Source organism: Borostomias antarcticus (assembly GCF_949987555.1).
Source record: "Borostomias antarcticus genome assembly, chromosome: 22".
Classification (NCBI taxonomy): Eukaryota; Metazoa; Chordata; class Actinopteri; order Stomiiformes; family Stomiidae; genus Borostomias; species Borostomias antarcticus.
Genome location: NC_140255.1, coordinates 15,938,571 through 15,964,329, shown reverse-complemented (window position 1 = coordinate 15,964,329; position 25,759 = coordinate 15,938,571). Strand labels below are relative to the sequence as shown.

The window sequence follows — 25,759 nt, the reverse complement described above, 5'->3', positions numbered from 1 at the left end:
TGGGGGTTCTGGGGAAATGAATGAATCCTGGATGAATGTGTAAATGATTGGGAATGAACTTTAATGACACACACACACACAAGGACACATATACTATACATAGTACATGTACTCAGACACACTAGCATACAGCAATATGCATAGGTTGGACGGACGGACACGGACACACACACACAAACACACAAATACAATCCAAGACTGGCAAGGCTCATTCTTTAACATGACGGTATCGTCTTACCGTGTTCAAAAGCTGGGACACAGCTATTTTGGCATTGTAAATGCCAAAATAGAGATGTTTAAAACTGAAGAAAATACAATCTAAATAAAAAAGATAAAAGTGTAAAGATAAACATGTAACATATCTCCCTCAATCTGAGGATTTACCTCCCCTAACACAAATACACTCAGACAAGTGTGTGTGGGTGTGTGTGTGGGTGTGTGTGTGGGTGTGTGTGTAGGGGGTGGTCACATACCTTTAAGGTACAAAAGAAAAGAGGCAAAATGCCAAATTAGATAAAATGACAAAAAAAAGGCTGAAAATATGTTTGCTAGATACTTTGTGTGTGTCAAAGAGGCATAGAGATGAGTTTTTGAGGTCGTTCGCGGTGCACACTCCACAAAAGCCCGTTCAAATGATCAGATCAGTATGTGCTGAGACACATCATCTCATAGCACTGTGAGATCCCATCATCTGAGCTGAATGTGTGGAGTTGCAGCACAAAACAACTCAAATTCTTCTTCTAAGGAACAGACACGTTCCGGACTCATCTCTGACACACCTGTGTGACGCCAGGTGCAGAAAGTGAAGGGACATTTTTGATCAAGGCTTCTTCATGTAAACTTTTCAAAGACAAGATAGAATTTCTCAGGCACAGAATCCTCCTCCTCCCTGTTGTCAGCATAGCTAGTAGGGCGTAGCGTGGTGCAAGAAAGGGCTGTGTGAAACGACAGGGGGTTCTGGGACTGTGGACCCATCGTCCAAACTTCAAACTACAAGATTTGACTCTCACAGGAACACTTAACAGGAACAACCCTCTGCACATTTGAAGAGGGGGATGAATGCAATTGCAACAGACTTTGACAGAGTGACAAGAAGAAAAAAAACAAACAAGTAAAATCCTGAACCCAGGGGCAGTGGAGGAGGGATGGCGTCGATGTGGAGCCACAGAGCACAGCTAACATTCCAGGATGCTGTTGACTGCCGCCTCGAGGACAGAGTCCGTGTCGGGAGGGGGCGGGGAGGCGGGGTCCGTGGGTAGGGGGGGATGGGAGGGGTGCGAGGACGAGGGAGACGCCTGGTAGTGAGTCTGTCCTCCCGACAGCGCCGTCGATGAGAGGTTACCGTGGAGATAGTTGCCTCCGGCGACGAGGCTGTTGTTGCTAGTGTTGGTGCCGCCATAGCGCTCCTGCTGGGTCCTTTTAAGGTCCAGGATGCTCTTAGCAGAGGGGTCTAAGTGCTGGGGGAGACCACCGCCCCCTCCATCTCCTCCTCCTCCTTCATCTTCTCCTCCTCCCCCCGGGTCCCCGTAGCCAGCCTCGGGGTCTGTCCTGTAGGGGGGCTCTGTGGGGGCCCTCCCTTCCTGTCTGTGACTGCAGCTGGACGAGGGGGGAGAGAAGTAGGGGTCTGGCCAGACAGAGCTGGACTTCACTCCGCAGCAGAAGTCCTCCAAGAAGCCATCTGCACAGAGAGGACAACTATCAAACACGGTGGCCCTGGATTTAGAACATTGTTACAGTAGTTTTTCTTCATTACTTTAATTTTTTAAATATTGTCAAAGATAGCCTGACAACCCTGTCTCAGATGTCCTTACCTGGGTCTGCGAGTAACATATTTGTCTTACCTGGGTCTACTAGTAACATATTTGTCTTACCTGGGTCTACTAGTAACATATTTGTCTTACCTGGGTCTACTAGTAACATATTTGTCTTACCTGGGTCTACTGGTAACATATTTGTCTTACCTGGGTCTACTAGTAACATATTTGTCTTACCTGGGTCTACTAGTAACATGTATTACCTGGGTCTACTAGTAACATGTCTGTCTTACCTGGGTCTACTAGTAACATGCGTCTGTCCTGCGTCAGATTGCTGCGCTCCTCTTGGTTAAAAGTCCTGTCAATCATTACAATCTCTGAAGAAGGACTGGAGCGCTGGGAAGAGGGTGACAGACCGTGTGTTAGCAGCAGCACTGAAATGTGTGTGTGTGTGGGTGCATGCGTGCGTGCGTGTCTCACCTCAGCCTCCACCATTAGTAGACGTCTGTATTTGTTCACCATGGCCTGGGTTCTCTTCAACACTTGAGTTGCCACGGACTCAAACTCCTCGTCCACTGTCAGCAAAAACACTACATTTAAAGGATATACAAACTCGAACACACCAGCACAACTCTACTATTGTTTGTGTTTGTGACTAAGCTGAACATGTTTAAACATGTTGACTGAGTGTTACCAAGAGAGAACTCGTCCTGATTTGGTGGGGCCCCTTGGAACACGTGATAGGGGAGGAGTCTGTGCAGTGCGTCGTCCAATGAGGTGAAAGAGGTGTAGTCTGGAGACAGAACCCCAGAGTGATCCTTCCTCAGGCGCTGCAGCATCCTGGAGAGAGAAAGAGAAAGAGAGGGGGATAGAGAGAGGGAGTGAGGGGGGGGGAGAGAAAGAGGGGAAGAGAGGGGGGAGAGGGAGAGAAAGGAGGAGAGAGAAGGAGAGAAAGAGCGAGGGACAACATTATGAAAACAGAACATGGGGATTTTGGAGTTTTATTTAGTTTGCAGTTTTATTCACTTCACATTAACAATATTGGTTTGGCTGCAGAAGGTAACCTGCACCTAGTATGCATCTCTCCCATACTAACACCTAGTTTGTATCTCCCATACTAACACCTAGTATACATCTCTCCCGTACTAACACCTAGTATGCATCTCTCCCATACGAACACCTAGTATGCATCTCTCCCATACTAACACCTAGTATACATCTCTCTCGTACTAACACCTAGTATGCATCTCTCCCATACGAACACCTAGTATGCATCTCTCCCGTACCAACAGGTTTATTACTCACATTCCTCCTCTGGTTAGCTGCTGAGAAGCTGGCCTCTTCTGAGCGCTGACCTGGGGAGATATGATCATCATCAGTTCATCATCATCAACTTAACATCACCATCATCACAGTCATACATCCCAGTCAAGACCGTTAATACATCACAGTCAAAACCATTAATACTATCACCATCAATGCTCCCCATCACCCCAAACACACATGTGTAACCTGTAGCCTACCTGTGCATTCAGTAAGGACTCCTGACTGATGGAGGTCATCGTTTTCACAGCTAGGAGAGAAAACAAACCAACCAGAGGATCAGGGAAGAGTAGGAGCCGTTGACAGAAATCTATTCCAACAAGAAACAACACGCATACAGACCTTTGATGCCGAGGAGGTTGACAAGCTGTGTCTGTCGGAAGTCCTGTTGGAGGGCAGGTGACGAGGATTCCTGAGAAAGAGGAGGACAGGCCACTCTCAGAGGACAGTACTGAAACCAGGGGAGCAGCATGAACAACATGGTGATGGTGGATATATACTAGAGGGAGAAGGGAAAGTGTGATGAACTGACAGAGGAATGGAGGACAGTGCTGCCGGTGGGTGAGAGGAAGATCACATTATACAGACTGACTGTATAACATTATAGATGGTATTTCTTGTGTAATACATCCACACCGGCACCTTATCTTTAGCTTTAGCCATACATTGTACTTTTTTGTGTGTAATTGGTAACTTGTGTATTGTAATTACCTGTAACTTTTGAGGTCGTCACAGAGCCGGCAGTAACATTTCACTATGATTGTACATCATGTTTGCATGTGACAAATAAAGATCTGAATCTGAATCTGAATGTAGACTGGGTGAGGTGAGGCGGCCGTTGTTCTACCTGTTTGTAGTCTTGCTGCTCCTGAGGGGCTGGGACAGGAAGAGGGGACAGGGAGGTGCTGTTCTGGGTCTGGGTCACCAGGAGGCGCTGGACTGGGCTGCCGGACACCTGGCCCCTTCCCAGCCCCGCCGTCGCTGGGCCAACCAGAGTCAAACGCCCCTGGTTGGACGATGCCTGGGCGGGGGTGGGAATCGTACCAGGAAACGTCGACCACGTCTGGGTCAACCCCTGGTTCACAATAAGCTGACCTCCCGCCGTCGCTGTGAAGTTCTGCCCGGAGATGAGCTGAACTTCGTTCTGATTGGCGAGGAGGGTGTTGGCGTTATGATCGGCGGGGCCGTTGTGGACGGCGTTGGCGGGCGTGAGAGCCAGAGAGCCGGGCAACAAGTACTGCCCCTGCTGCTGGCCCAGGGGCGAGTGAACTACAATGGAGCCGTTGGTGGTGTACTGTCCACCCACGTTAGTAACAGAAGAGGTGGCCAGGCTGTAGACGGTCTGAGTCCCGGATTGGAGGGGTTTGGGCTGGATGGGTCTGACCAGAGTCTGGGTCCCCCCTGGGCCTCTCTGTATGATGATGTTCTGTAGAGGGATGTTCTTGAACGGCAGGCCCACCTGGCCAGGGGACGGGGCGAACACCTGCCCTGCAGCCGGCGCCCCGGGCCTCAGCAGGATCTGCGGGGACCTCTCCAGGCTGCTTAGGGTCATCACCCCGCCGCCGCCCCCAAACGAGCCCACCACCTGGATGTGCCCGGTCGAGCCATTGGGCAGCTGGGACACCCCCTGGAGGAACTGGCCCCCGGGGAAGGCCGCTGTGGCAAGTCTGCCCGCCCCCCCGCCGTAGCCCCCCGAGACCAGCTGGGAGGGGAAGGGGGCGGGGGCCTGGACCGCGTCGGGGGCGGGCTGAGAGTCCAGCAAGGCCTCCTGGGCCAGCGTATGCTCGGTAATGTCCGCCTCCAGGAGGGACTTCTGAAGGATGTCGAAAGGCTGGTCCTCTCCGTCCAGGTCCACCCCTCCAGAAGAAGACGCGTCCCCCAGCTCATCCTCGATGAATGACAGGCTGTTGGAGAGCTGAAGGCCTGCCCCTGACGAATCCTCACCGAACTCACCCAGGGAGGAGGAGCCATCTTTCAGGACAGAGTCCGATCTGGCCTGAGAGAGAGAGAGATAGGGAGGGAGGGTCGTTGGTTCACAGTCACAAGAGTGTAAAGAAACCAATAAAAACCCTGTGACAGTTGAAGAGAGTAATCTAGCGTGAACTCACAGTGTTTCCAGTGAAGAAGTTTCCTTCTTCGCACGCGGCATTTGTCACATCATCCTCCTCGATCTGCGGAGAAAACAGAGACATTACATTACATTACAGTCATTTAGCAGACGCTTTTATCCAAAGCGACTAACAATAATTGCGTTTAACGTAGGAAGAGCCAATGTACTACTACTTGCCAGAACTCACAAGTGCATCTTCTTTCTAAAACAAGTGACTAAGAGCATAATCTAGTGCTGAAGGCAAAGTGCAAGAATCACAATCTAAAGTACAGTGCAATATAATATAATAAGTGCTTAGGTGGGAGGATTGTTGTAGTACTTCTTGAAGAGATGAGTTTTGAGCCTGCGACGAAAGATGGGCAGCGACTCTGCTGTCCTGACATCAGTGGGCAGCTCATTCCACCACTGCGGGGCCAGGACAGAGAAGAGCCGTGACCGTGTCGATCGACCGCAGGAGCCTCGGAGTGACGGGGCAACCAGTCGCCCTGAGGTAGCAGAGCGTAGTGGTCGGGAGGGGATGTAGGGTTTGACCATGGCCTGGAGGTAGGAGGGGGCTGTTCCTTTCATTGCCCTGTAGGTTAGCGCCAGAGTTTTAAACTGGATGCGAGCCGCTACAGGGAGCCAGTGTAGGGAACGGAGGAGGGAAGTTGTGTGGGAGAATTTGGGGTGGTTGAACACCAGGCGAGCAGCAGCTTTCTGGACAAGTTCCAGAGGTTTAATGGCTGACGTCAAAACGTCAAAACACTCACTCCCACCGCACATCCCGGGCTCACCCACCTGACAGACGACGCCCAGTAACCTAGCTAACATCCCTTAATACTCAGCCTACTCTGTACTCTGACAGAACAGATGTAAAGTGAAGGCATGGTCCAGAAAGTGCCCAGGCTGAATGTAAGCTAACTTGGTGTCCTGTTTTGTTAAACAGAACCCCATGAGGGCCACAAAACATGCAGAGCAACATGGGAAACCACTTTGGGGAGAGAGCGCAGAAGGGGAGACACTCACAGACTTGGAGCCGTGAAGATAGTCATTCAACGCCTGCACATCTCTATGAGGGAGACAAAGAGAGATGGATGGTTAGACACTACAGGACAACAGAGATCGAGTAGCATACAGAGTAGGCTTGTAACGGTGTGTAAACCTGCTTTGCACCTGTTGTCTTCAGTGTTGTGAATGTGACTGAACCAGACAATGAATACTGATCAGGTTGGTAGATTGATATTGGTCAGCTACAGCATACAATCAGGCACATTGACAATGTTATTTAAAGGTGTTCACCCTATAATATCCAGAAGACGACGATCGTCCTCATCATCCATGACACCTGAGAAAGAAGGTGTAGAGAGGTGAGACTGGAACATGGGGGAGAGGGAAAAAATGGTTGACAGTTCAAGATTTGATACCAAGTTACCCGTTCTAAAAATTCAATAGGGCCTATGTGAAGTAAATTTCATGTTCATAGTTTTCACATTATGAATCAATTATCAACATACTACTCAACACTAATAAGTTATTGAGCAACCAGGTGGTGGTAGGGAACCATCAATGTAGTTTTGTATCTAAATACCCTCTGTGGTGTAGAAACACAATCAGTCACGGCTTTCTGGCAGAGAGCATGGAATCAGTCATTTAAAACCCTTTATTTTCTGTGGTGGAGTGGGGAGCAGGGTGTGAGAAGGTTGAGAATAGTACTACTGGGCTAGTCCAGAGCAGCTTCACCATACTGTAGTCCCCTCCTACAGCTCCTGCCCCCTGCTCTCAACTGCCCTCCCCATTGGTCACTGAGCCTGTCAACTCCCTCAGCTGTCCTGTCATGGAGCCGAGTTGACAGCTGCATGACAGGACAGCTGAGGGAGTTGACAGGCTCAGGCTCATGGACCCCAAGCTGTTCCCTGAGGGTTATTTTTCAGTGCACAGTGCTCAATTTGCCCCTACTAGTACGTCTGTCAGGAAGTTAAATTGTAAGAAAATGAAATGGCAGCAATAAAAAAGACACTACTCATCTATTGGCCTGCACCTTCATTGTGTAGCAATTATAGCTACAAAGCTTTATTGTTTGATTAATTGTGAATAACTGAATAGTCAAGGTGGGGGTTTATGGATAAGGAAAACAGACTAATAAAATGTTTTTGAATCTCGGTGTAGTATAAGATCATAAGAAAAACAACTCAATACAATCATGTTGGATGTAACACCGATGTAGCAAGTGCTTGTTACAAAATGGCAGAAGCTCTAGCTAGTAATGACAGTCACCATCTTTGTTCCAGAGATTGAAAAGTGATCAAAGGCTCCACAAGCCAGCAGTTATGCATCTAAATTTGATCAAATGTTGCCACTTAGCGCAGATGACATTGTATCATTAGTGAATCTATAGCATTCTTATACAAATGCATTTGCTTACAAACAAAATGGCTCAAATTCCATAGCTACGCAGTTAACCAGCTGCCAGCTTTGTTGTTCAACAAGCCAGGGTCATGTTTAGACTCGCATTTCAACAGCTATGCTAACGTTAACTAAAGCTTACTCAATAATGAACCAAGCGGTTATCACACTGTTTGTTTATTTCACATATGAAGTCAGTGTAAAGCGACAAGTCGTCGTTCTGATGTTAATAAATGATGCTAAAAGCTATGTAACCTTGCCAGCTAGCTAGCACTAGCCTAGCTATCTAGTGCTATTATGCTCTAGCATGGGCATTTTCGGTGGTTCAGTTTCGTTGCTCACGTTTCTAGATAGAGCTAGTTGATGCTAGCTGGTTCAAGGTAGCTAGGCTAGCTATACATACATTGTGTATCGAATGTTATGTAGTAAAGCACCTAAGTTGTGTGAATTGGCTTGGCTCAAATTGGACATTAAATGGCATCTGGGTGTCAAAGTAATATATCAAGTAACGTTAGCTAATGTAACGCTAATCTACCTTTATCTTGAATGAGGGGGAAATGGGAGTTAAACGTTAGCTAGCACAAGCTAGCCCTACACAAATATACTGCAAGAATGGCGACTGGGGGAAAACCTCTGCTAGCTAAGGTTGGCTAGAGAGGGACAGCAGTGGGGGAAGGCAGACAGACACAGCCAGGCAGGGCTGGGGGGTAATTTATAAACCAGCTCATCCAAAAGAAGAAATAGTCGAAACTCGTTTTTGCTCCAATTGAATTTCGACATCGCAGCAACACCCTCCCAAACCGTCCTTAGCATTGTGCTACAACTAACCTCGTCAAATATACCAGCCCTGACAGTCCGCCCTGACACTTAACCGCAAGGAAACGTCGCTCGGAAGCCAGCTAACGTTACATCTTGCGATTTTTATGTCCAGAAATAGACTTCGACTGGAGAGAATGAGACTTTTATTCGAACACAAAAGAGCCCGTCCTCTCCAGCCTCTCCTGTCTGTCTCTGCTACGACGAACGGAGGAGGCTCCATTATTATTAGTCTTCTTTAAGCTCATCTGCCAGGAGGCAAACGTCGCATTTCTCTCGGCTTGCTCGACACAGACGTGGTAGAATGAGAGGAATTCAACACCGAGTACGGAGTCTTCGGCAGCCGTTCACGGGTCGCCTCTCGGTAACCGTTTTAGTGGCGGTAGCCTGAGCACCGGCCTGCCGAGGTTAGCAGGATCTGCCATCGCCTGTTTTGGAAACGACGGGTAGCTAGAATTCGTTGATAACGTTGCCGCTAACGGACTAAAACCGTGCCGAGACATAAATATTTATTTCGATTAGCATAACACGAAGACGACCGAAAAGAGGCAAACCCTTACTAACAGTCTCACTCCTCTTGAAACCCAATATCTCCATTTGGCAACTTTTAATTTGCCCCCCTCCCTCCTTCTCCTCCTCCTCCTCCTTCTTCTTCTCCCTCTCTCTCCCACTCTTATTTTTCTCACTGTCCCTGTTCTGTCTCTGCTAGATTTTTCTCTGCACTCGCTCTCTTCCCTCCCTGAAGGAAGGGAGGAAGGAGGTTGTGTGTGTTTTTTCCTTGAAATTTTTATCACAAAATTATAATACACTCAAAGGGAAACTCACCGTCATGAAAAAGCAGTGCCTTGTCAACGGGGTTTCCTCGCCATCACCGCACGGGTTGTCGAACAGCGCACAGACGGCAGCAGAGCCCTACAGTAATAACATAGGAAATATACACACACAATCAACGCTAAATTCTAAACATAGGCTAAAGACAGCTAGTATTAACAAGTATTCGTTGTTTTTTTTTGTTTTTTTTAATCCTACTTTTAAACCAAAAATATATATTTCAACCCCCATTTGAAATTCTTGCATTGTTGACCGAAATAAACGATAGGGGGCGGGCCACCAATCGATGCCACACCTTGATGTGGCAGCCAGCTGATCAAGGCCCACACAGGTAGAGTATGTGGATGATACAGTACCATAACACAGTACGCACGTAGATTGACTCACCTAACTAATTAACATAAATCACTTTTAGAGCATATTCAGATGATGGCATGTGAGGAGCTCTTTCAATTAAATCCAGTTGCAATGCTTTATTGGCATGATAAGAATGACATGTATTGTCAAAGAAAACTTACAATGAAAGTGTAACGAAAGAGTCACAGATAATACAGATAAAAATAAGTCAAACTCACATGTCATTGTTAGTCACTTTGGATGTTAGTCACTTTGGATAAAAGCGTCTGCTAAATGACTGTAATGTAATGTAACATGTCTAACAAGTCAAACACTGCATGCCCCTATGTTATGGCAGGTTACCATACTTTGCTTTGTCTGTGAGGGTTTCAAATTATTTGTGTCTGTGCAACATTTCCCCCCTAAAACATGAAGTTCAGTGCATAGGCCACAAAGGGACACGGCCCTCTGAGCAGAGCGTCATGGTTCTGCCTGTGACAGCCTGTCCCTATGAATCCAAAGTTTAGGCTACTTTGTGTTTCTGTAATGTCCTTCCATTAGGTAATACCATTTTGTTTCTGTCTTGTTATTTGGATGCATGGGCCAGAGTGTTGTCCTGAGGCATGGTGGAGTAGGTGTTGCTCAGAGAACTGAGCCTCGGGACCAGCTGGCTGCGGGGTCTCTTCTCTGTGTTCCTCTGGGCAGTTCAGGGCTTGAATTTCTTTTTGGGGGATATTGATTATAAAAAGAAATTGGCCTAATTCTACTCAGTATGAATTATTTATTATCTGAGGATACCTTTGCAGAGCTCCTCGTGTACATTGTATTTATTCCATTTTTCAAACTCCTATGTGTTAATGGACCCACACTTTACTACCATATTATGTGATAGATTATGTTATTGATATAAAATACTTTCAACCATGTCCTAATTGGTATGGGTTTTTTATGTTATAGAATGCTCAGCCTTGTCTCTCAGTTCATTCACAGCCAAGATTTCCTGTGGATTTTTTGGCCCAAGCACTGTGTGTGTGTGTGTGTGTTTATTTATATCAGTGGAGCCCAGTGAGAATGTGAATCTATTTCCTTGATATCTGGACCTTTTCTAGAATACCCAGATGTATGTATTTTTCAGATTGTCTGTCGGGGCCCAGGTCTGACACATTTAATACAGTTGATCTAAGATATGTTGTAATCCCTCTGAGGTTTTAAACAGCAGCAGTTTTGATTTCAGGGTTGTTAAGAGTGAGACCCTGTGACATGTAATTAAGTACATGGAGCCAGCAGCAACATTTCACTGTTATTGTACACTGTACTTTTACATGTGACAAATAAAGACCTGAATCTGTTGCTTTTTGATTCAGCATTCTCTCTCTCACACACACACACACACACACCACAAGTGAGAAAGCTTAGCACCATTAACTTTTACACCATTGTTGAGTGTGCCTAAGGCTAATGATATGGTTGACACATTGTTGAAATACAATTACTGCAATTTATTTCAGTTTGACTACCTCAGTGACCTCCTCCAGGGAAATTGACGATGACCCCCCATCATCTTCCGTCTCTGCCTCGATCGTAGAAGGTAGATTAGTCGGGTTCAGGAGTTCTTCAAAGTGCTCCCAACGCTCAACAACCTTCTCAGTTGAGGTCAGCAGTGTCCCTTCCTTGCTGTATACAGCTTGGATGGTTCCCTGCTTTCCCTTCCTGAGGTGTCTGATGGTCTTCCAGAAACACTTTGGTGCCGACCGAAAGTCCTTCTCCATGGTGTCTCCGAACTCCTTCCACACCCGCTGCTCTACCTTGGTCACGGCCGAAGCCGCAGCCCTCCGGGCCAGCCGATACCCTGCAACTGCTTCTAGAGTCCCCCAGGCTAACATATCCCGGAAGGCCTCCTTCTTCAGTCGGACAGCTTCCCTGAACACCGCTGTCCACTAGGGTCCTAGGGTTACCGCCCCTTGAGGTACCTATGGCCCTCAGGCCGCAGCTCCCAGCCGCAGCTTCAGCAATGGAGGCTTTGAACACCGACCACTCATGCTCGATGTCCCCAACCTCCACAGGGATGCCAGAGAAGCTCCGCCGGAGGTGTCAATTGAAATCTCTCCGGACAGGCTCTTCCTCCAGACATTCCCAGTTCACCCTCACTACACGCTTGGGTTTTACAGGTCTGTCCAGAGGTTTCCCCTGCCATCGAAACCAGCTCACCACCAGATGGTGATCAGTGGACAGCTCTGCCCCTCTCTTTACCCGAGTGTCCAAAACACATGACCTGAGATCGGCTGATACGATAACAAAATCTATCATCGATCTTCGGCCTAAGGTGTTCTGATGCCAAGTGTACTTGTGGGCATCCTTGTGTTCGAACATGGTGTTTGTTATGGACAAACTGTGACTAGCACAGAAGTCCAACAACAAAACACTACTCAGGTTCAGATCGTGGTGGCCATGCCTCCCAATCACGCCCCTCCAAGTTTCTCCATCATTGCCCACGTGTGCATTGAAGTCCCCCAATAGGACAGTGGAGTCCCCTGCAGGAGCCCCAAATAGGACTCCACTCAGGGTCTGCAGGAAGGCTGAGTACTCTGAACTGCTGTTCGGTGCATAAGCACAAACCACAGTCAGAGTCGTCGTCCCCCACACTCCTAAGGCGCAGGGAGGCGACTCTCTCGTCCACCAGGGTGAACTCCAGCACAGAGGCGCTCAGCTGGGGGCTAGATAGTATAGCCACACCTGCCTTACGCCTCATACCGTGAGCAACTCCGGAGAAGAACAGGGTCCAACCCCTATCCAGGCGGGCCCTCCGTCTGGGCCTGGCTCCAGACGAGGGCGCCGGGCTTCCTCCGGGCCGGGTCTCTCTTCCTCTTTGGTCTTTTTACATCAGGGTTTATACCTGTAACCCCAGGTAGGGGGGCTAGGGGGTACTATCACTTGCCCGAGGTGGACCACCAGACTAGTGGAGGGAAGGAGGCGTCTTACTTCTCCATTCTAGTTCGCACTGGAACTAGCCACTGCCCTAAGTGAAATGGTCATTTTTAGTAAATATTTCATTTACCACAGCCACGTTAGGTGCTGGAAAAACTGGAAACTGCACCTGGAAAATGCTTGAAAAGTGCTTGAATTTCGCTTAGGAAAAAGTGTAAGAACTCTGGAGGGAAGGGTAGGCAGGGATGTCACCCACCATCAACCACGCTTGAGGATAATACAGTACCATAACACAGTACGCATGTAGATTGACTCAGCTGACTAATTAACATAAATCACTTTTATTATTAATTCAATTAAATCCAATTGCAATGCTTTATTGGCATGATAAGAAAACTTACAATGAAAGTGTAACAAAACACTTCACAGTTATCACAGATAACTGATAAAAAAATAAATCAAACTTTTTAGTTTTACATTCTACTGTTATGCATTGTTCCACTACATGTCCCTAGGTTATGGCAGGTTACCATACTTTGCTCTGTCTGTGAGGGTTTCAAATTATTTGTTTGTTATTATTATTTACATGGGGGGAAAAAAGAAGCTAATTTCGAACACAGCACTTAGCCTACAGCCTCATACACCCCAGAGACCGAGGGAGGGGTAGGCAAAGACGTCACCCATCATCAACCACGAGCTCCCCTATTTCACCAATGACACGAGAGCATACATCACGGGGTGGGATTATCTATCCAATGAGAGTTAAGTTTGTTGTGAAGTTAGATAACCGCTTCCGCATTCTCACCACAACAAGCCTTTTCATACACGCAAGTATATTTGACAACAGAAATGGATGTGGAGACTAGCGATGGTCATGGAAATGGGTATTCAGGTCCCAGAGATGCCGTTAAGATTCCGGAGAGACTACTGAGACGGGACCAGGCGAGACTGGAGGACGTAGAGCGGCGGAAAGAGGCTAAAGAGAGCCAGTCCGCCACCGAGGAGAGGAGCGAGTTCTTCTCCAGCACCTTCAACAGCGAGCGGGCGGCTATCGAGGAGCTTCTGTCCGGCTGTTCTGCTGGGTCTGCTGGGTCTGCTGGGTCTGACCGCGCCTCGGCCACCCAGGGGCTGGAAGAGGTGACGGCGAAGACACAGCAGCTCCAGAAGTTTCTAAACGACAGCACGGCGTTTCTCACGCAGTATGACCTGAGACAAGCACAGGCGTCTCTGCAGAAACTGCAGACCTCCCTGGCCGAGAAGAGAGACGAGGTGTTGCCCAAAAAGAAATTCGCCTTTCGGTCGCGCAACGCTGGCGCAGGTAAACCCAAAGATCCGCCCTCGCCTGCAGTGCCTGCTGATTCTGGCTCTGTTAAAGTGGAAGGCCTCATCAATCCGGACCAGTGCGGTTTCTCCCACCTCGACTCCCAGACGCTGACCAAGTCAGGAGAGGAGATATTGAAACAGGACGTGCTGCTGACCCACCTGACTAACTGTAAAGTCCGGCTTTTCGGTGCCCCGAGCACTCTGCATATTAAACACGTCCGTGACTGTGAGATTCTTTGTGGACCTGTGTCCAGCTCGGTGTTTGTCGACCACTGTACCAACTGCACCCTGGCCTTCCCCTGCCAGCAGCTGAGGACACACAACACCACCGACACCCGGGTGTACCTGCACGTCACCAGTCGAGCCATCATAGAGTACTGCCGTGGGGTCAGCTTCGCCCCCTTCTCCTGGACCTACCCAGGTCTGGACCGGGACTTCGATGTATCCGGGCTGGACAGGAGTCTGAACAACTGGACCCAGGTGGATGACTTTAACTGGCTCGCCGCCGGAAAACCATCCCCCAACTGGACTGTCATCCCAGAATCTGACAGGAGAGAAAGCTGGGATGCTCAGAGCTAGAAACCTAGGTGACCAGTGAGATATCCCTCTGCTTTTGATCTAATTGTTCACATTTAATTTAAAAACGTTCAAATCACTAAGCACCAAAGCAGCCTGGCATCAGCATGTGCGTCAGTCATTATCTTTTATCAGTGTCACACACTGGCATGTTTCAGTAAATTATCTTTTATCAGTGTCACACACGTTTCAGCAAATTTGTAAGGACCTATGCTCTGAGTCTAGTATGTCTATTAAAGCTACGTGTCACATTATTTCCTTACTGCATTGTTGTTTTTGTCAATGATGGTGCCTTTCTGGTAGGGCTGTAACGATTATGAATTTTGCTTAACAATTGTCAGAAAAATAATTGTGATTATTACAATAATTGTCAGAGTTGTTGACGGGGTGGGGGGTGGCTCGCATCACACCACTAGGGCCCCTTGCCGATCTGGCACCCTAGGCGGCCGCCTACTTCGCCTATGCCACGGGCCGGCCCTGGCACTGATGCTCATGTCCGCATGATTTGAGTGAGAGTGTGTGTGTTTGTGAGAGAGAGAGAAGGACAGACAGAGAGGGAGGGAGTGAGTGAGGGTGGGTGGGTTCCTGGTTCTGACTCATTTTTACCAGATAATGAAGGCCTAATAACACAAGTACTCAGCCTATGAAGTAAACTTGTGGTTTAAAACCACGCCTCTTTAATATCATGAATGTTTACATTTACATAGAACATATATCCTCCTCAATAAAAAAAAAAAGCATTGAAAAACTAAGATGAAATTAAATTTGGAGTATACAAATAGCACATGAAGTGGACAATGCATCAGTGCTTCTTTACTTCTTTAATACAGTGTCTCTTGTCATTGGTTGCTATGAACGTATAGGACAAGTGCCAACAAGTTGAAGAATTCCATTGAACTAGGGTTGCTACCATATTAACTCTGCAACAGATTTTTATTGTATTAAAACATTTTTTTTTTTTTATTATTATTCTTTTTTAAAACATTTTTTTCATAACCGCGGTTACAAAAAACAATCGCGGTCAGAAAAAATAATCGCGGTTTGACGATTATGTAATAATCGTTACAGCCCTACTTTCTGGTAGGTCTGTGCTGTTTAAAAAATTGGCAACGCACATCAAAATGCATATATATAGAGAGATTCTGCTAGCCAACACATCCATCTCTACTGCATATGAGAAGTATTAACCAGTTTTAACACAGGAAGTTGTGTTACTGTATAGTCCTACCTATAAATAGAGGTGTTCAATAAAGACTTGGCAGATGGCACAACTTACAATGACTCTGGCTAATTTTTTGTGCTGCTTATTGTACTGTCTGTTCTAAGCTGAGGTTTTGATTGCTGAACCAGAGATATAAGAAAATACTTAAGAAGTCACATGCTTTTTCATATTTCAGACAGACAGGCTACTCAATATGATCCTGCTACATCCCTCACTAGCAGCGAGTGTGGACGTGTCAAGCAAACTGTTGTTACTGACTACTCGGTACATGCAGTGCCGGCTGAGTGAACTGGGTCATGGAAAGATGGTGCTGGAAACTTGTGTGCACATCCCTTTTGTGACTGTTTTACAGTGGCATAAGTGAAACACCACCCTGTCTACATGTATGCATCCTGTCTGCTGAACCCGGAGACCCCTATGGCACCCTAACCCTGACCCTGTGAATGGAGGCACTATGCATAGCTACTCCTTCACCTTCCTGATGTCGGTTAACCATTAACTGACCATAATCAGGGCAACTGTAACCACGTGAACACTCAAACCAATTATGGTCACTGGCAGCGGCTTACGGCCCAGCTCATCTTCTGGAAAGGGATTTCTGCAAATGGGATCAGGCAGCTTAGGGGGGCTTAGCATGACGTACTGCAACTCTGAGTTTAATCATGAGGATCCTTGGACAATCCTGCTTCTTTCGCAGTGAAAGGAACATCACGATTAGCTTCAGCTGTGTGGCCACTGTATGGTAAACCAGGGAAAACCGTAAACCCTGTGGTCCTCTGGTGAGTTTTTTGGAGATTGAGCTGCTATGGTGGAGGTGACATTTCTGAAGGAATAAGCACACTACCCTCTGTCCTCTTCACCTCTGTTCCTTCATCTGGGATGGATTACAGACCAGCGTCTGAGCTGACTCTCCTGTCCTGCTGGAGGAGACCCTGACCACACAGTCACGTCCACAGGAACCGAAGTGTCTGGAACGACCATAGCCAAGCACACTAAGGGGCCAAACCCCTGGAGAAATACCCCGGGGTACCTGGGAGCTATCTCTGTGATATCTGTTTTTGTTATCTACTGGTAAGGACTCGCCCCCAGGTTGAACAATGGCGCTGATGAAGGTAAAGTTTGACTTGAAAAAACGGGTGAAGCTCGCCCAGTTCGTCTGGTTCATGTACTGGTTCTCGGTGATGGCCGGGGTCCTGGTCTTCAGCATGGGCCTGTTCTTTAAGATCGAGCTGCGGAAGCGCTCTGAGCTCATGGACAACAACGAGAGCCACTTCGTCCCCAACCTGCTGATCGCGGTGGGTCTGCTGGCGTGCGGCATCAACGCCTGCGGGGGCAAGATCTGCTACGACTCCCTGGACCCCAGCAAGTTCTCCAAGTGGCAACCCATGCTGAAGCCGTTCTTGCTGACCTGCGTGTGCTTCAACGCCCTCCTGCTTTTGACGGCTCTCCTCTGCTTCCTCATGAGGATCCCCCTGCAGTTCACCCTGGCGGAGGGCTTGAAAAACAGCATGAAGTTCTACAAGGACTCGGACACGCCCGGGCGCTGCTACATGAAGAGGACCATCGACATGATGCAGATGGAGTTCCGCTGCTGTGGCAACAACAACTACAAGGACTGGTTCGAGATCCAGTGGGTCAGCAACCGCTACCTGGACTTCAGCGCGAAAGAAGTCAAAGAGTGAGTGAATTCAGCTAGAATCTCGACTAAACATCTCCAAGTTACCTCACCTAGGATTAGTGTTACCTCGCGTTTGCATCCCTAAAGTAAGTGTGTGAGTGTGTTTGTGTGTGAGTGAATGAAAGAGAGAGAAAGTGTATAAAAGGACACAGTTTCCAGTGTAAGCAGTATCAGATGTTTGAGTGCCGTTCGTTCTTAGTAGCTTATCTTCTTGGATCACATTTCCTCGTCCTTTGGGGTTACTGTCGTGTCCAATCAGCACAGGTCCTGGCGACATGATGGGAATAGAGCTGCCTAGAGAGAGACACACCCATAGGCCAAGAGGGCCTCACAGACACACCCATTGGCCAATAGGGCCAAGACAGTATCACTATTCACTCTTATCCAGCGTTGCTATTAATTAAAGGTGTGTTATCACTATTTATCAGTGTCACTCGAGCTCATGTGTCACTGCTCTTACACACACGCACACACACACACACGCATGTATGCCTGCACACACACACTCACACGCAGTCACTGATTGTTCTTAAAGGAGATCTGAGTCAGTCTTGTACTGTGTAGTCTTAGGGATGAGTTGAATGTCGGAGTCTGAGGTGATTGCCTGTGTCAGGCCTAATGGGGATAATCCCAACACATCAAGAGGAAGCGAGTGTGTGGTAGTTTGCCTGGATCCTTACTGATGCTAAATTTGCTGCTCTTGCACTTTGGCTTTAGCACTAGATTATGCTATTGGTCACTTGTTTAGAAAGGAGATGCACTTGTGAGTTCTGACGAGTAGTAGTACACCGACTACCTACCTTAAATGCAATTATTGTAAGTCACTTTGGATAAAAGCATCTGCTAAATGACTGTAATGTAATGTAAGTACTGTTACTGTACATTGTGTACTGATTTCAGCACTGTGGCATTTAATAGCCTACAGATAAATGATGTGCTGTATGTAAAGCTGATGTGCACACTAAAAAAAAAAATTTATAGGAGCTTGTAACTTATCAATTTATCCAACTGTGTTGATTTACCCAGCTGTGTTGAATTACCCAGCTGTGTTGAATTACCCAGCTGTGTTACTCCATAATACTTTTCTGACCTTGACCCTTGCCCTCTCACCCCGGCAGCCGTACTGGCAGTAACGTGGACGGGCAGTACCTGATGGATGGGGTCCCCTTCAGCTGCTGTAACCCCAGCTCCCCTCGGCCCTGCATCCAGTACCAGATCACCAACAACTCGGCCTACTACAGCTACGACCACTACACAGAGGAGCTGAACATCTGGAAGAGAGGCTGCCGCGACGCCCTGCTCTCCTACTACGGAGGCATGATGAACACCATCGGAGTCCTGGTGCTGCTCGTCACCGCGCTGGAGGTGAAGAACATTGCACGCACACACACACACGCACACACATACACACACACACAGGTAGTCCATCGGGCAGTGTAGATGATGGCACATGGTTAATCCACACAAACTCTCACATATACGCACATACACATTCACTTTTCTCGTATTTCTGCCTAAACCGCCAAGAGAAAGAATGGTGAAAGGTGAAAAGGGAAATGATGTAGTTGTGGTGGTTTCCAAATCCGGATGAGTGTAGGCGTATTGACCCCTTGAATTACAGGCTACTACCCCCATCCTCCTCTCTCTCCCTCTCTCTCTCTCTCTCTCTCTCTCTCTCCATTAACCACCTCCATGCCCCATCTGCCCTCTCCTCCACCGCGTCTCACCTGTGTCGTGTCCAGGCTAGTCTGTGCCACCCCAGGTTGGTCTGGCAGTGCTGCTACCTTAGAAGTGATCCTGTAAGAGAACACCCCCCCCCACCCCATCATGACCATACACACCAGTTTCTTCCTCTGTCAAACTCAGCTGCCAATCCCCAAGAAGACATCCAAAACAAACCTCAAAATGGTTGCTCTGGAATCTGACTATGTGCTGATGACTTTCCCTCCCTTTAAATTCTCTCTCCCAAATGCCCGAACCTGGCATAATGTGTTTAAAGTATAAGGCCTACATAATATTCCATGGAATTTCAAATAACATTTTGAATATTCTGAATTATTTGGTATTTCTCAGACCCTGAAATCATATCATATCCTAGCAGGACTTAAAATAAGTCTTCTGAAGCTTATCAAAGATCACGATTACACCTGGAATAGCCGTAGTTACGCAAGTCTCCAGGTGACACAGATAACGGTCTCAGAGCTGGATCTCTATCTTATGGAGGGAGGAGCCAGATACAGACGCCATTTCCTGGAAATCAGACTCATGAGTTAATGGAACCCAATCAGGAGTCATGTGTGCGGTTCCCAAAACATGGCGTAAGCGCATATGTTATGTTGGTTGTAAATCAATGAAAGACAAAGCTCTTTGCTCAGACCCAGGAGTCTGTGTGTGTCTCCCAACCCTGCAGGATGGTGAGAGGGTGGCTCAGGGGTCAGGGTAATCCTGGAGGGTGGGGTTTTTTACCATGTACCCATGTCTCTGCCCTAAAGGTGGGTGTGACGGTGGGCCTTCAGTACGTGAACACCTCCCTTTCCACCCTGGCCAACCCAGAAGACCCGGAGAGTGAGAGCGAGGGCTGGATCCTGGAGAAGACCGTGAAGGAGACGTTCACCGACATCATGGCGAAGATGAAAGCCATGGGCAAGGGCAACCAGGTAGCAGAGGAGGCAGAGGCTGAGGCTGTCGCCACGGTTAGCTGAACAAGCTCCGCCCACACAGACTGAAACCACTCTCACTGAAGAGGAGAGAGAGAGAGAGAGAGAGAGAGGAAGAGTGAGATTGGTATAGCTTCTTTTTTTTTACCAACATAAAATACGCACATATATACACACATTTGGCCACCAGAAGGGGTACATAAGCAAACAAATAAAAGTAAGTTCATTGGATATTTTACATTTGTGTACATTTGTTTAGAGAAAAAAAATATGATCCATTTTCCTCACACAAAACAGTCACACACACACACACACACACACACACACACACACACACACACACTCTCCCTCTCTCTCACTCATATGCTCTGACACAGACCACCTCAGACCTAGCTCTGAGAACGGTGGTATTCTCTCTTCTTTGTTTCTTGTGTGTTTGCATATTTAATGTCTTCATTTGATATGTCATTTCTCCCCCATCTGTAATGGGGAAACAACAAAACAAGTTCATAATATACAGTTAATGCATAATGTCAGATCTTTTGCATTGTACAGTATATTGAGAGTATATTTTTCATTTGTGATATAAACAGATAAAATGTAAGCTGAGGTAAGCAGGTGTGTAGAGTTTTGTTTTCAGAGAAGTGTGGGTGGTGGATGGTGGTTGCTATGCAGCCCCCCCTCCCAGGGAGGTCAGAGGTTAAAGTTGAAGTTGAGGTAAAGTTGGTATTCATAGCTCAAGGAGCAAGGTTTTTCAACCCATGTATAGTGCTTCTGCTTGTAGCTAGTAAATAGACGACAACATGCAAAAAAGGGAATGCCATGCCACACAAAGCACCTCTTTTTTACCAGTCCAAAGTCTTCTACTGTACTAACTACTGTAGTTCTACCTGTTAAGAAGGCTGGGTTGTGCCACTGTGATGTGTGTGTGAATGTTGGGGTGTAGGTCTGGAGTGTAAACCAGAGGGGGGGGTGGGGAAGAGGCACAGGAGGGCACCAGGAGTGACCCCAACACTGAGGAGGACAGTTGAGAGGCAGCTAAATCCCTCCGTTTGACGCCTGAACCTGACCCCTGATCTCTGACCTCCTCACCTTCACCCCTCCAGGTCCACAGGTTCAATCAGAGGCCAGGACCTATACTGTATATACCGTTCTCACACACTCATGTAGGCCTACCAACTACTGGGCTACTGGCTTTGTAAATAGTGTAGATTTTTTTTTATTTAAACAATGTAATTATAATAATTTATTTCATTCACTGTAAAGAATTTGTTTTGCCATAAGATTTTTTCCCCTTTTTGTGTGTTGTGTAGAAAGTTTATAAAGATTGAAAACCTGAATAAAGGAACATAGTGGTGTGTTAGAGGTGTTAAGAGTAGTGTTTGTGTTGCTTCAACATAGAGCAGCAGAGATCACAGAGCAAGGCATTCTGGGAGCCCCAATTAAGCAAATGGGATCAGGATGTGATTACTGTGTTCAAATGGGCACAGGACAAGCCTTCACATGTATGCTGAAGGACGTGTGTGTGTGTGTGTGTGTGTGTGTGTGTGTGTGTGTGTGTGTGTGTGTGTGTGTGTGTGTGTGTGTGTGTGTGTGTGTGTGTGTGTGTGTGTGCGTGTGTGCGTGTGTGTGTGTGTGGTGACCTCGGACACTGTAACATTTAAATTTGAGGCAAATGATAAATACCAGACTATGTTTAGTACAATAGTCAGAAAAATAACCAACCATGTCAGTCACGTTTTTGCAGAGAGACAGTCGACATTTAGATACGTCTTGTTTTTCATGTTTTACGGTTGTGTCATGGGGTTAGGGTTGTCTGTCACACATTGCACCTTAACTTTAGTCAGTATGGATAACACTACTCAGACAACATGGGTCTTTTTACCTAATTTAAATGTCTGAATGTCCGTGAAACAACAATTCCACCTATAATACATAAAAAAAATAAAAAAAATGTATAGCAAAATATTTAACTATCAAAATTAAATAAATTGTACCTTGTTTCTATATGACAATGGTGATAGCTATTGCCATTCCAGTCCAGTGTTTTAATGACTGTTTGTAAGGAGCTTAATTGGTTTCTGAGTAGACATGCTTGCTTGTGACCAGCCTGTGAAACAATATGTTACGTGGAAGAAAATCATAGCATGCATAAAGAGATCGGCTACCTCTGTTTTGTTAGGTATATGGTCTTAAATGCCTAAAGTTGAATTTGATAGAACTGGCCACTTCATTTTTTATGCTTTTTAAAAGATAAATATGAATCTAGAATGATTCCAAGGTATTTTTTAACTCAGACAAACCTTGAGCTTTTCGCATTAAAGGAGTAGTAAAGGGAACATGCATATTTAGCCCTGTTTTAAGGTTACTTATGATCATATACAATGGTTCAGATCAAAACGTTGACAAAACTAGCACTTTTGAGAAAGTCTGATAATTGCTCTACCACCGTTTACGTCATACAATGGATGTGGGTGGGCACCTTGAAAAAAGCATTCAAAAACATGTTAAACTCTCAATTTCAAAGACAAGATGCTCACCGAGGGGGTAATTGGTGTCCGTTGGTCATCAAATTCGCCGCAAAGTATGAATCCTGTAGGGTTTTATTGATCATTTTATGAAATCCATTGACTTGTATTGAAGCAACCGTTGTAGATGTGTAGATCAATCCGCAGAGGGGATTCAGGAAGCGGAACTACTTACGGTAGCTATTGTTATTGTTTATGTTGCTAGGCTACCTAGTTTGCGGAAGTTTACACACGTATGTGCTGCGACTAAATAGTTCTATGCTAAATATTTCAAAAAGCCTTTCCAGATGAACTAGAATCTTACTTTATGGCGAATTATATGTCAGAACGCCAACTAACACCTCGGTGAGTTTCTTGTCTTTGAAATTGAGAGTTTAACATTTTTGAATGATTTTTCAAGGTGCCCACCCACATCCATTGTACAGTATGACCAAAACGGTGGTAGAGCAATTATCAGACTTTCTCAAAAATGCTAGTTTTGTCAACGTTTTGATCTGAACCATTGTATATGATCATAAGTAACCTTAAAACAGGGCTAAACATGCATTTTCCCTTTACTACTCCTTTAAACAGAATCAGGTTGGTAGATTTTTGTGAGAAAAAAACATACAGACAGTTGGCTGTGTTCAGGTCTAAACATTAATGGCTTAACCAATTAGATACATAGACCCTGACTGCAGTTAGTTAGTTAGTTAGTTAGTTAGTTAGTTAGTTAGTTAGTTAGTTAGTTAGTTAGTTAGTTAGTTAGTTCGCCAGTTAGTCGGTTAGTTGGTTGGTTAGTTAGTTGGTTAGTTAGTTTGTTAAAGAATTCCATGGAAAAAGCCTGTGATGTTCAATGAAGGATTCCTTGCTTCTGTAACTTAATAGGTTTCTTCTCGTGTCCTTGTCCTCACACCTTTGTTGTCACATCTATCATTATCTAAAAATAAGTTGATGTACCAAGAGCAACAATGAGTCATAGCCAGGTCCCTCGTCAGATCAACACACTTACTCTGCCCAACGACAGTCTACAAGAGGAGGTGCCTCTTCTTGGCAACCCCAAGAGCCCGGCCCAGGGCTGGTTACAGGGGCAGAGCAAGGCCCAGAGCTGGTCGTAGGGACGGACCCGCGGAGCACCAGCTGAAGCATAAAGGCCAGGCTGTGTGGTATTTTGGTTCTGACCAGCACTGAGCAGATAAGAGGCCTAAGAGGCTTTTGATTATCCTGAGCCCTCAGCCAAGTCAACAGGTAAACCTGGAGAGGAGGGGAAGAACGCATGTCACTGATGAAGGGGGAGGGGCTGGCCAGAGACTAGGGGCTGGAAGAGAGGGACAGACAGAAAGAGAGAGGGAGAGGATGGGAAAGAGGGAGAGAGAGATGTGAAAGATGGAGAGAGAAAGAGAGAAAGGGGAGACAGAAAGAGAAAGAAGTATAGAGAGAGACAAAGAGAGAGAGAGGGAGTATGGTAGAGGGACAGACAGAAAGAGAGAGAGAGAGGGAGAGGTAGAGGGAGAGACAGTAAGAGAGATAAAGGAGATAGTAATAGCGATGCCGTAGGCTACAAGAGAGGAAACGAAAATAGAGTTGGTAGGAGATACAGTACAAACTGAGCAGCTTGAGGGGAGAGGGAGTATCCACATCCACCGACCTACCGATGAGACGTGAAAGTGTGTGTGTGTGTGTGTGTGTGTGTGTGTGTGTGTGTGTGTGTGTGTGTGTGTGTGTGTGTGTGTGTGTGTGTGACTCCCGCTATGTAGGCTTTCTTCGCCATAATGTATACTAACATAAAGTGCATGACATGACACAAAAAGGCACCATCAGCCTCTGACCCAGATATGCTTCCCTCTGCTGCCCTCTCAGGGTGGTGGATGGTACTGCTGTCAGACCTCAGCGTCGTCAACTGAAACAAGTGCACAGTGAACCTGTCCTCCCCCACCCGTGGTACAAGTCGTCAGCATGTACAGGTGTTGAATTAAATATCAGGTTTGGAGACAAACAAAAACTGGTGCAAAGTCCAATGCCAAAGGGCAGAGAGGAGATGGATCAGACTATTAAATACCATTGATCCCTGAGGACTAAATGAAAAATATTGACTCACCTGTATAAATGTCTCCATCTAGTGGTGCAAACAAATCCAGGTCAGTGGTAACACTTCCTGTACACTATGAATGTTGAGAACAAGCACCAGAAGAGCTCCTAAACACCTCAAGCTCTGAACTCTGTGGGTTTAGAAAGTAGACAGATTCAGCATGTACAGTTTTTGAATGAAATGTTAAAAGCAAATTCTCAGCTCCTGACTGTGGCTCTCTGGCAAAGTGTCCAGGAGCCACGCAGAGCCGGACGTCGGAACTATGACTATAACTACTGCCATTCAGTTGGGAGCGTATCCCAGTCTATTCTGCAATATTACAGTCAGGGAACATTGAGCAAACATCAAGAAGGGGACATCATTGGGCTTATCTTGGTCCACAGAAGCCAGCATAGAAGTCCAAAAACAATCTGTTTCCAGTTGATTTGGTCTCATTAGGCTCAGAGAATAACCGCCTCTCTGACTCTCATTTAGTTGGGTATCCTACTTACAACCTATGTGTTCAGGCTGTAAATGCCCATTGGCTGTCTTCCGGTCAGTAAAATCGACCAAATGTCAAGAGGTGGACATCATTGGATCCCTCTTGGCCTACAGAATCTAGCTATGTGCTTTTGAGCAGTTTGGAGTCTATTAGTGTTGTTATAAGCATGTGGAATAACAGCCCTTTGACCGCCATTCAGTAAGGACTTGGAGTGAAATACATTTCCCCATTCATTTTCTATGGCAGCCTGTTTGACGCCCTCATCTCGCAAACTGATGGTTGTACACTGTGAGGCCTAGTACTGTATTACTGTAGGTCTACTGTATCTTACCGTAGACCTACTGTATCTAACTGTAGGCATAATGTATCTTACTGTAGGCATTCTGTATCTTACTGTATTGTACTGTAGGCATACTGGATCCTACTGTATGCCTACTGTACTGTATCTAACTGTATTTTAATGTAGTAGGCCTACTGTATCCTACTGTATCTTACTGAGGGTCTACTGTATCTTACTGTAGGCCTACTCTGTCTTACTGTATATTACCGTAGGCCTACTGTAACATACAGTAAGATACAGTAGTCCTGATTCTTTTGGTCTTCATCTGTACTGTTACTGGGGGCATCTGTGGCTCAGGAGGGAGAGCGTCTGTCAGGCTGAGGATGTTTAAGAATCCCTGGTGCTTCAGATCATCTCTCTTTACTCTGTGTGTAGAGTGACGCATACAGTCTCTATCAGTTACACCATG

General features: G+C 46.5%; 3 protein-coding genes across 4 annotated transcripts; 2 read left to right on the top strand and 1 right to left on the bottom strand.

Moving 5' to 3' along the window:
- Positions 1-107: 107 nt before the first annotated feature.
- bicral (BICRA like chromatin remodeling complex associated protein) lies at positions 108-9,247 on the bottom strand. Of its 2 annotated transcripts, XM_084456284.1 has the most exons (12): positions 9,211-9,247; positions 6,466-6,511; positions 6,193-6,235; positions 5,186-5,248; positions 3,925-5,073; positions 3,420-3,489; positions 3,278-3,327; positions 3,060-3,109; positions 2,449-2,594; positions 2,235-2,329; positions 2,048-2,150; positions 108-1,678 (listed from the first exon to the last, which is right to left on the bottom strand). In XM_084456284.1, the coding sequence occupies exons 2-12, from the start codon at positions 6,504-6,506 to the stop codon at positions 1,176-1,178; spliced, it is 2,313 nt and encodes a 770-aa protein (XP_084312410.1). In that variant the 5' UTR covers positions 6,507-6,511; positions 9,211-9,247; the 3' UTR covers positions 108-1,175. The 2 variants fall into 2 exon arrangements, with proteins under 2 accessions (XP_084312410.1, XP_084312409.1); XM_084456283.1 differs by lacking the exon at positions 9,211-9,247 and having other exon boundaries at positions 6,466-6,568.
- A 4,079-nt stretch (positions 9,248-13,326) lies between these two features.
- Positions 13,327-14,470, top strand: tbcc (tubulin folding cofactor C; the record flags this gene model as incomplete). Its single annotated transcript, XM_084456130.1, has 1 exon — positions 13,327-14,470. One exon carries the CDS (start codon positions 13,327-13,329, stop codon positions 14,377-14,379), a length of 1,053 nt encoding a protein of 350 aa, XP_084312256.1. The 3' UTR covers positions 14,380-14,470.
- Positions 14,471-16,695: 2,225 nt separating this feature from the next.
- prph2a (peripherin 2a (retinal degeneration, slow)) lies at positions 16,696-19,978 on the top strand (the record flags this gene model as incomplete). Its single annotated transcript, XM_084456634.1, has 3 exons — positions 16,696-17,276; positions 18,395-18,641; positions 19,769-19,978. The coding sequence occupies 3 exons, from the start codon at positions 16,696-16,698 to the stop codon at positions 19,976-19,978; spliced, it is 1,038 nt and encodes a 345-aa protein (XP_084312760.1).
- Positions 19,979-25,759: the final 5,781 nt, after the last annotated feature.

Excerpts from the sequence above, each read along its gene's own strand:
- bicral (XM_084456283.1), bottom strand. The coding sequence starts at position 6,548 with ATGTTCCAGTCTCACCTCTCTACACCTTCTTTCTCAGGTGTCATGGAT. Across the intron at positions 3,110-3,277 it reads AGTCCTTACTGAATGCACAG|GTCAGCGCTCAGAAGAGGCC; the intron begins GTAGGCTACAGG and ends ATATCTCCCCAG. Across the intron at positions 2,151-2,234 it reads TACTAATGGTGGAGGCTGAG|CGCTCCAGTCCTTCTTCAGA; the intron begins GTGAGACACGCA and ends CCCTCTTCCCAG.